We start from the raw sequence: 10,352 nt of genomic DNA, 5'->3' as shown, positions 1-10,352 counted from the left end.
CTAGGGTGTTTTTTATTTTCTTAATTTTACACTTCGTTAGGGCAGGAACAGTGTGAGGATTCTTTAAGAATCCTCACACTGAGAGCGCAGCAGGAGCTGACAGAAGCGTGTCCTGTCAGCGCCCTGTGTAGAGAGAGACACTGTCTGGTCTCCCTGCGCAGCGCTTCTGGCTTCTATGGAAAAGAAGCTTCCTGGTCCCAGGGGACCCCTGAACCGGCTCCTCGCAGGGGGGGGATCCTAGGGAACAGGCGCCCCCGCGATGGCAGCCGCCATCTTCGATCGGGCTTACAGGCTGGACTCCATTAGGAGGGCGCAGCCTGTCACAGGAGCCCAGGACTGGGCGATTCCAAGTAATCACCAACAGAGGGGGAGGCACTGGGAATAGGAGAAGACTCCTGCAGGAGTGGCCTACAGGGGGCAGATGGCGCCAAAGAGCCACAGACCCCGCTGTGGCAGGGACATTGGTCTATTCCTGCACTCTGTGTTTGGCGCCTTTGGAAGTACTGGGCTGCGGAGCTGAAGGTTCTCCTACAGAGTGCCAAGCTTCTCCTGTGCCACGCTGAACCCCGATCACCAGCAGACAGATAAGTACACGGCATACTTTGGCTTTGTACTGTCGTCTGACATTTTGCACTTTGTGTTTTCAAACATGACAGAAAGGCATTCTGCTGGTATGGGAGAGGGAGCGCTGTCCCTGGTGTCTTGCTGCAAATTTTGTGGGCTAGATTTAACATCAGAACAGATGGCTAAAGGGAATATCTGCCCTGTTTGTGAAGCTGTACCCAGAGCACAAGCTCAGAGGGGGGAACAGCCTGAGCCTGCGTGGGCTGCTGCCTTGGGCAAATATGTCACTGCCTTAGTGCAGGTTTTAAACAGACAGATGAGTTGGTAAAATCACCTAAAATCATTATCCTCACAGCAGTCCTTTAGTTCCATTCCTTTATCACCAGGGGAACCAGCCCTTTACCAGGTAATGCAGGGCAGTCAAAAGTTTAATGCTCTCATGGAATGGTTTTCTAGTCCTGAGCAATCCTCTAGACCAGGCATGTCCAAGCTATGGCCCTCCAGCTGTTGTGAAACTACAAGTCCCATCATGCCTTGCCACAGTTTTGCTATTAGGGGATGCTAACACTGTGGCAAGGCATGCTGGGATCTGTAGTTTTACAACAGCTGGAGGGCTACAGTTTGGACATGCCTGCTCTAGACAATCTGTAGCCTCACTTCCTATCCTCAATGTGGATTCTGAGGAGGAGGGAGAATGTGGGCCGGAGAAGTACTGGGACAATGCAGATAATATTGATATTCCTGTACCTGGCATTGAGGATTTAATTTTGGCAGTGAAGCAGGCATTACATTTATCAAAGAACCAGGCCTCCAAGGGGGAGGAGAAGCCTGCACAATGACGGGGTGGAGACTCCCCAGTCTTACAGTACAGGGACACTTGGACCTCGTTAAACCAGGATCTGTGGGTCCTCAATATAGTTTCCCAGGGTTACAGGATCAAACTAAAAGGATCTCCTCCAAGAAGGTTTTTACCCACTCCCTTGCCCAGTGAGACTGGCTGCAGAACAGCCCTTTTGGGAGCAGCGAAGTCTCTTCTGGCGAAGGGGGTAGTGGTCCCGGTACCGCAAGAGGAAAGAAAGAGGGGGTTTTACTCCATTCTTTTCTTGGTACCAAAACCGGACCATTCTTTTAGACCGATCTTAAATCTGAAGTCATTAAATCGCCACCTGTGCGTGGACCATTTCAAAATGGAATCCCTGAGATCAGTTCTGCTGAGCTTGGAGCAAGGGGAATTCCCAGCATCCATGGACATTCAAGACGCATATTTACATGTTCCCATTTGCAGAGAACATCAATCCTTACTGCGTTTTGCAATAGGGAGTTTACATCTGCAATTTCAAGCGCTTCCATTTGGGCTGGCTACAGCCCCAAGGGTATTCACAAAGATTATGGCTGGGATGGCAGCTGCCCTGAGATTACAGGGTATTTTGGTCATCCCATATTTGGACGACCTGCTGTTCAAATCAGAGTCGGCAGAGAAATTACAGCAAAATCTCTCAACGGCTTATCAGTTTTTACAGGACCACGGCTGGATACTAAATCTAAAAAAGACGCACTTGTGTCCTTCTCAAACACTACAGTTCCTGGGGGTCATAATGGATACACATCTACACCGTGTATTCCTTCCAGAAGCAAAGGCAAGGGACATTTGTCAGTTGGTGCAGAAGATTCTGGAGACTCCTGCACCTATTGATATGGCAGTGCCTAAAACTCAAAATGGTTGCAACATTCGAAACCCTGCAGTTTGCTCATTTCCATTCTCGGCCTTTCCAGTGGAACATTCTGGCATGTTGGTCGGGGGATCCCAAAGCCATGGAGTCAGAAACAGTGACTTTGACTCCAGAGACAAAGACAGCGTTATATTGGTGGACAGACATGGACTCTCTTCAGTGGGGTCCCTCTCTTCAGTCGTGGGAGTGGCTGGTGGTCACCACCGATGCCAGTCTCCAGGGCTGGGGAGCAGTTGTTCTGGATTTGAGGCTTCAGGGTCTGTGGTCTAGAGCAGAATCAGTTTTACAGTCGCATACAGTCAAACCATGCCACGGCGGTGGCTTATTTGAATCACCAGGGGGGCACATGCAGCAGAATGGCGATGGCGGAAGTCTCCAGGATTTTCCAGTGGGCAAAGAAAAATGTTACGGACATCTCTGCGGTTTTTATTCTGGGAATCCAGAATGTGGAGGCGGACTTTCTGAGTAGGGAGAGACTTCTGGAAGGGGAATGGGCGTTACATCCCCAGGTCTTTCAGGAGATTGTGGCTCGTTGGGGGCTCCCAGAAGTGGACTTAATGGCGTCCAGGCACAATTGCCAGGTACCCAAATTCTGCGCAAGGACCAGGGATCCTCTAGCTTGGGCAGTGGATGCCATGATGGTCCCCTGGAAGTTCGAGTTGGCTTATGTCTTCCCGCCGTTCCCGATGATTGCCCGGGTGTTAAAGAGCATGAGATCACATGGGATATCGGTGATATTGATAGCACCGCATTGGCCAAAGAGGTCCTGGTATTCCAGCATTTGGAGGTTGTCAACACAGTCCTGGCGTCTTCCTCTACAGCCAGATCTGCGCAGACAGGGTCCCTTTTGTCATCAGGACCTAGCTCGACTAAGTTTGACGGCCTGGCTTTTGAGACCTCCATCTTAAAAAAGAGGGTTTTTTCGGATGCAGTGATTTCTACCATGATAAATGCTAGAAAACCGGTTTAGTCAAAAAACTATTATAGGGTTTGGAAGATTTATGTTCGCTGGTGTGAACGTCAGAAGGTTCACACTTCTAGGTTCAAGATTTCCAGACTCCTAGAATTCTTACAAGATGGCTTTTCGTCTGGGCTGGGACTTCAGTCTTTAAAAGTTCATATTTCGGCTTTATCAATATTTTTTCAGAAAAGAGTGGCCTTGATACTAGAGGAACATACCTTTCTCCAAGAAGTGATTCGGCTGAGGCTTCCTTATAAGCAACCTGTAGCACCATGGGATTTGTCCTTGGTCCTTTAAGGTCGGCGGACCTGAAATTCCTTACCAGGAAATTTACTTTTTTGTTGGCCATCGCCTCAGCAAGGCGGGTGTTTGAGTTTGGAGCATTATCTTGTAAGTCTCCATTTTTAGTATTTCATGATGATAGGGCTATGCTTAGAACAGTCCCCAAGTTTTTACCTAAGGTGGTTTCTTCATTTCAATTAAACCAGGAGATTGTTCTTCCAGTGTTCAGTCCACGGGAAGAGACCAAAAGAAAGGACAGACTAAAAAATTTGGATGTGGTTCGCACCTCATGAAGTTTGTGGGGCGTGATGCAGTGCGCCGCTAGTAGTTCCACCCCTGGGTGGAGTCTCTGGCCAGATCAGCATGACAGATGGGGAGAGCGTGCCGCAGGGACCACGCTGGGGACTGCTGTGTGCTGCTGCCTGCTGCTCATCCTGCTGTGTGCCAGGAGTCCAGGTGAGCAGGAGGCCGGGGGGAAGGGATAGGGCGAGTGGGCGGACAGGTGGCTGCAGTCCCTATAGGCTAAATCTGTCAAGGAGTGTGTATAACGCTGGGCCGCTGGGCAGGGGGTGTAACTTTACGTGTATAACGTTGGCCGAGGGGGCCTGTCAATTACCCGTGTAATTCAGCCCATCGTTATACACAACTCCTCCCAGCGTTGTACACACAGGGAATGATTGACAGATGTGGCTAAATATAGAAGTGATACTGTTTAATGTCAAGTAATAAAGTCGTGCATTATTAATATAGTATTTTTGTGGGTAATTTAGGGTGAAGATCTGACTAATATTAAAATAGATACAGAGGGAGAAGAGACGTACGTGACTGATATGAAGGCAGAAGATACAGAGGGAGGAGAAGAGACGTACGTGACTGATATGAAGGCAGAAGATACAGAGGGAGAAGAAGAGACGTATGTGACTGATATGAAGGCAGAAGATACAGAGGGAGAAGAGGAGACGTATGTGACTGATAAGAAGGCAGAAGATACAGAGGGAGAAGAGATGTATGTGACTGATATGAAGGCAGAAGATACAGAGGGAGAAGAAGTGACGTATGTGACTGATATGAAGGCAGAAGGTACAGAGGGAGAAGAAGAGACGTATGTGACTGATATGAAGGCAGAAGATACAGAGGGAGAAGAAGAGACGTATGTGACTGATATGAAGGCAGAAGATACAGAGGGAGAAGAAGAGACGTATGTGACTGATATGAAGGCAGAAGATACAGAGGGAGGAGAAAAGACGTATGTGACTGATATGAAGGCAGAAGATACAGAGGGAGGAGAAGAGACGTATGTGACTGATGTGAAGGCAGAAGATACAGAGGGAGAAGAAGAGACATATGTGACTGATATGAAGGCAGAAGGTACAGAGGGAGAAGAAGAGACGTATGTGACTGATATGAAGGCAGAAGATACAGAGGGAGAAGAAGAGACGTATGTGACTGATATGAAGGCAGAAGGTACAGAGGGAGAAGAAGAGGCGTATGTGACTGATATGAAGGCAGAAGATACAGAGGGAGAAGAAGAGACCTATGTTACTGATATGAAGGCAGAAGATACAGAGGGAGGAGAAGAGACGTATGTGACTGATATGAAGGCAGAAGATACAGAGGGAGAAGAAGAGACGTATGTGACTGATATGAAGGCAGAAGATACAGAGGGAGAAGAGACGTATGTGACTGATAAGAAGGCAGAAGATACAGAGGGAGAAGAGGAGCCATATGTGACTGATATGAAGGCAGAAGATACAGAGGGAGGAGAGGAGACGTATGTGATGGGTGATCAGCAGTGTAAGGAGGAGGAAATCCCTACAGATATCAGCACAGGTGAGTAATAATCACTAAGTACAGAGTCACATATTCTCCTTGTTCTGTCACTACAGCAATCTTATCCTACACCCTCCTCTGTCGCTGTAGACTTGTCACAAAGAGATTAACAGCGCTTGCCAGCAGCACCTTGTCATACTTGCAGTGCTGTCCCAGCTGGTGTCCCACTGTTGCCATTGCGGCATTACCCCTCAGCTACCCAGCCGGACACTGCGCCTCCCTGTGGGACGCATTATGCCGCCATACCCCACCAGTTCTCTGCATGGGCAGTGTCGTGACACTTCCTGTTCTGCTCCTCAGCAAGAAACCAGTCAGGAGACAGAACCCATGCAGAGTATCACTCTAGCCAATCAGCACTGAGCAGGAAGTATAAAGCCCAGGCACTGGTAGTGGTCAGTGCTTTGTTGACTGTCAGCGTATAGTGAGCTGCAGCCTTACTCAGTTTCTTAAGACACGGTGCAGTTTCCATCTCGGACTACCTGACATCAAGCTATCCGGCTAACCTGCTCTGCTGGCATCCCCAGCTTCCAAATTATCCAGCTAACCTGCTCTGTTAGTATCCTCAGCTTCAATCCATCCAGCTATCCTGCTCTGCTGGCATCCCCAGCTTCCAGCTCTCTGGCTATCCTGCTCTGCTGGCATCCCTAGTTTCCAGCTCTTTGGCTATCCTGCTTTGCTGGCATCCCCTGCTATCCTGTTCTACTGACATCCCCAGCTTCAAACCATCCAGCTGTTCTGCTCTGCTGGCATACCCAGCTTCAAGCCATCCAGCTATCCTGCTCTGCTGTTGTCCCCAGCTTCAAGCCATCCAGCTATCCTGCTCTGCTGGTGTCCTCAGCTATCCGGCTATACTGCTCTGCTGGTATCCCCAGCTTCAAGCTATCCTGCTCTGATGGCATCCCCAGCATCAAGCCATCTGGCTACCACTTCTGGCATCCCCAGCTTGCAGCCACCATCCAACTAAGATCTTGGTGTGAAGATGCGCATTCCAGAAATAGGCTAACCTCTCTTCCATTTGAGGATTCTCTTTTATTTGGGTCTAAACTAGACGCCTTAATTAAAACAATTACAGCAGGTAAATCTGTCAGGCTTCCCCAGGACAAGAGAAATAGGTTTCCTCTGCCCACATCTTCCAAGCAGCACTTCCAAGAGGCCAGAAGTTGTAAGCTGACTAGGCCTTACAATAGGAGAGGATCTGTGCCTATGTCCCATGAGTCCTCATCATGATAATCATATAGAAGAGGTGATAGACAATGACTATGGCGTTGGTCCATGTGTGGGGGGCTCGTCTGTTGACATTTTCAGAAAGATTAAGGAATACAGTACAAGACAAATTGGTCCTACAGATCATTCAAGAAGGATATCGAATAGAATTTCTGCAAGGGCCAAAACCACAGAGGTTCATGGAATCAAGAATGCCAGGCTTAACGTCAGAGAGACAGCACAGTACAATGTCACAGACCAGAAAGGGCTTCTATTCACCTCTCTTTTTTGTAAGGAACAGTACAGTGGGATTTAAGATTATTCTCGATTTAGGACTTCTGAATTCATTCATAAAATTGAGAAGATTCCGTATGGAGATGTTCAAAACGATCCTGGCTGGAATCAGAAGAGTGTGGTTGATGGCTTCCAATAGAATTAAAAGACTCTTACTAACACATTCCAATCAATTCGAAAGATAGTTCCTACGTTTTTGCGTTTGGGGCAGGCACTTCCAATTTACATTTCTGCCTTTTGGAGTGACCACGTCACCCAGAGTCTTCACAAAAGTCCTATATACTCTCATAGCAGCCCTGAGATTGAAGCATATTCACATTTGGCCGTATCTGGACAACCTGCTAAATGCGGCAGAGAAAGGGTGACACTGAGTTTGAAGTATGTGATTCAATTCCTCCAGTATCATGGATGGGTCATACATTTCTTAGAAAAGTCAACTTTCACCTTTGCAAAACGTCCAGTTCCTTAAAAGATGTTAGAGAATTCAGGCTCTAGCAAGTCTATTAATAAAGCAGACATTGGTACCTTTAGGAGTGTCACTCTCTCATCCATCTGGGCCACCAGTCCCCCCCTGCAATGTCACTTATGTCAACAGGGAGGTGACTTTTCTGACCCTCTGGAAAGCAGAAGTGCCCTGCAGTCCTGCATGTCAGCCACCTGCTTCAGAACCCATTACGGATACTTCACTGTGCCGCCTGATCCCATCCGATCTCAGCAGCTAAGCAGTGAGAGGCCGGATCAGTACCTACTGGGGGACCAGTAGGGAATATTCGGTGCTGTATAGTTAATTGGGATACAGCTGCTTCTGGTTTGCATGAGGGCATTTCCCCTCCACTCTATGCCTTCCAGCATCTTTTGCACCTCTTTCTTAACTAATGACGCCTTTTCTAATCGCACCCAATACATGAAGTGTCAATAGCTGTATTTAATCTTATTGACCAGGGTGCGGGGGTTGTCCCACGGATAACCAAACATTTTCGCAAAAAAACATTGAGTTATTATGCTTGTGACTTCACATGTATTTTTGTAGTTATTATATCTAGAATTATTAATAATTCCTTGGATACTCAGCATTTTCAGTTTCAATTCTTTGTGACGAAGAAATTCTTTTGACGCCTTTATCTTAAACAAGTGTAATAAAAGTTATATTTTAATCTTATCACCATTCCATTTATCTTAAAAATTATTTATTCAAGCGTGCCCCAAAAAACCTTTTTGGTTCTGCCTTTCTTTGTCCCTCTTGGACATAAACCTCTTTGTATACCTTTAGGAGTGTGCCTTCACCTTATAGGCATGGCAGATAAGAACCACTTGGCCCATCTACTCTGCCCCTTTTTTTTAAACATGTTACCGCAAACCATATTTGATCCTTATATCTTTGTAAGGATATCACTATGCCTATCCCAAGTATGTTTACATTGCTCTACTGTATTTGCCTCTACCACCTCTGATGGGAGGCTATTCCACTTATCTACTACTCTTTCTGTGAAGTAATTCTTCCTCCCATTCCCCCGGAATTTTCCTCCCTCCAGTGTCGGTGCATGTCCTCGTGTTCTGTTGCTCATCTTCCTGTGAAGAATGTCTCCCACCTGTACCTTGTTATAACCCTTGATATATTTGAAAGTTTCTATCATGTCCCCACTTTCCCTTCTCTGCTCTAAAGTATACATATTAAGATCTTTTAGTCTTTCCTGGTACGTTTTGTGATGTAGGCCATGCACCATTTTAGTTGCCCTTCTTTGTACAGTCTCTAATGTATTTATATCTTCTGGAGATATGGCCTCCAGAACTCAACACAGTACTCTAGATGAGGTTGTACCAATGACCTATACAGTGGCATTATTACTTATTTTTGTCTACTGCTGATACCTCTCCCTATGCAACCAAGCATCTGACTTCTTCATTGCTTTGTTACCTTGCCTACCTGCCTTAAGTTCCCTGAATTAGTGACACCTAGATCCCTCTCTTCAGTAGTTTCCATTATAGTGCCATTTATACTATATTTCGTGTCTGGTCCTCCAGATACGTCAACTTGAGCAGCTCCGGCTGTGACTGGGGTTCACTTCCGACACACGTTTCCCCTATTAGAGGTATGACACCACCAACGCAAGTTCAATAAAGGATTGTTGCATACGTCCGAATACACAATACAATATATAAAAAGGTTGTAATGTTCTCTTTTGGCTTAAGTCCTAAAAACACAAAATTCAGAACTGGAATTATGTATTATTTATTCCAAGAAAATACTTATGAGCTTATTGATAAAAATGGTTACACAGATGATTACACAGATTTTAAAAGTGCACACAGAAGAAATACAACTCCAAAAATAAAAGGGAAACATCGAGTCGCTTCCAGCCAGCTTGCTGATCCCCCTAAGAAGTACCAACAACTATAGGGACAAGAGCACAGTTATACCTGCAGACTCCCTCATCCCTCCCACCCTTGGGATTTTGTCCATTTCCCTGCTTAATGTGTGAATGGACTAATGAATGTCCCTAAATAATTGATCCTTTTACATGAAGGATTAGTCTGTTGCTTTTTAAGTGATTTGTACACATTCCTTATCCAGTGGGATGTAACAGATAGGCCCCAAGTCTGATAAGAGATCTGCATTTGAGGGGGAAGACACCTTGTTGATCTAACCCCCAATCTGATTTATGAGGGGCCTCAGATCCTAACTTCAGAGAACTCCACAGATGGTCACTCTGAGGGAATGTCCACCGTGCTTACCCTCTGCAGGGGGGAAATGGCAGGCAGCCCTCCTTTAGGTCACATTAAGTTTACACGCATAATACATGACATGCCCTGATCTCACACATAATAATAGCAGACATGATTTTACAAACAATGCAAGAAATTCCTTCATCTCACACATAATAATAACAGGAGGCATGATTTATTCGATCCATCACGTGATCGGATCGTGACATTTAGATTTTTGAGACCCAAGTTCATGATTTTGCATTTTTTGGCATGAAACTGTAGTTTCCGTGCCCTTGACCATTCCTCTAATCTACCTAGACCATCAATCATTTGTTTTACCCCTCCTGGTGTGTCTACCCTGTTGCATACCTTTGTGTCATCTGCAAAAAGGCACATTTTACCCTCAATTCCATTTGCAATATCATCAATAAAGATATTAAAAAGCACTGGTCCAAGTACAGAACCCTGGGGTACTCCACTTGTAAAGGTGCGTACACATGTACAGATTTTTCTGTCTGACCTATCTGGTGGGAACAAAAACCTGGAAATGTATGGGAGCAAATGACAAACCAAAAATTGTTCCAAAACACTTGAAAACTACAGTGATCAGTCAGATAAATACTTTAAATCATTCTGATATAACAAATTTATCAAAGCCTATATTTTTTTTCTTTTTTCCTGCACTTGGGTGGAAATTTTTGATTGTCATATGCTCCCATACATTTCCAGGTTTTTATTCCCACCAGATAAATCAGACAGAAAAATCTGTACGTGTTACAACA

At 45.8% G+C, this 10,352-nt stretch overlaps 1 protein-coding gene across 3 annotated transcripts in view; it reads left to right on the top strand.

Moving 5' to 3' along the window:
- LOC146009863 (uncharacterized) overlaps positions 1-10,352 on the top strand; it is a 245,378-nt gene that overhangs the window by 1,891 nt on the left and 233,135 nt on the right. For all 3 annotated transcript variants that reach the window (XM_083150424.1, XM_083150423.1, XM_083150422.1), the window contains exon 2: positions 4,308-5,367. In XM_083150424.1, coding sequence (XP_083006550.1) covers positions 4,368-5,367 — 1,000 coding nt within the window. In that variant the 5' untranslated portion in view covers positions 4,308-4,367. The remainder of the gene's footprint in view (positions 1-4,307; positions 5,368-10,352) is intronic.

The sequence above is a fragment of the Crinia signifera genome, chromosome 6, assembly GCF_055691185.1.
Source record: "Crinia signifera chromosome 6, ASM5569118v1, whole genome shotgun sequence".
Classification (NCBI taxonomy): domain Eukaryota; kingdom Metazoa; phylum Chordata; class Amphibia; order Anura; family Myobatrachidae; genus Crinia; species Crinia signifera.
This window is presented reverse-complemented; position numbering and strand designations above follow the sequence as displayed.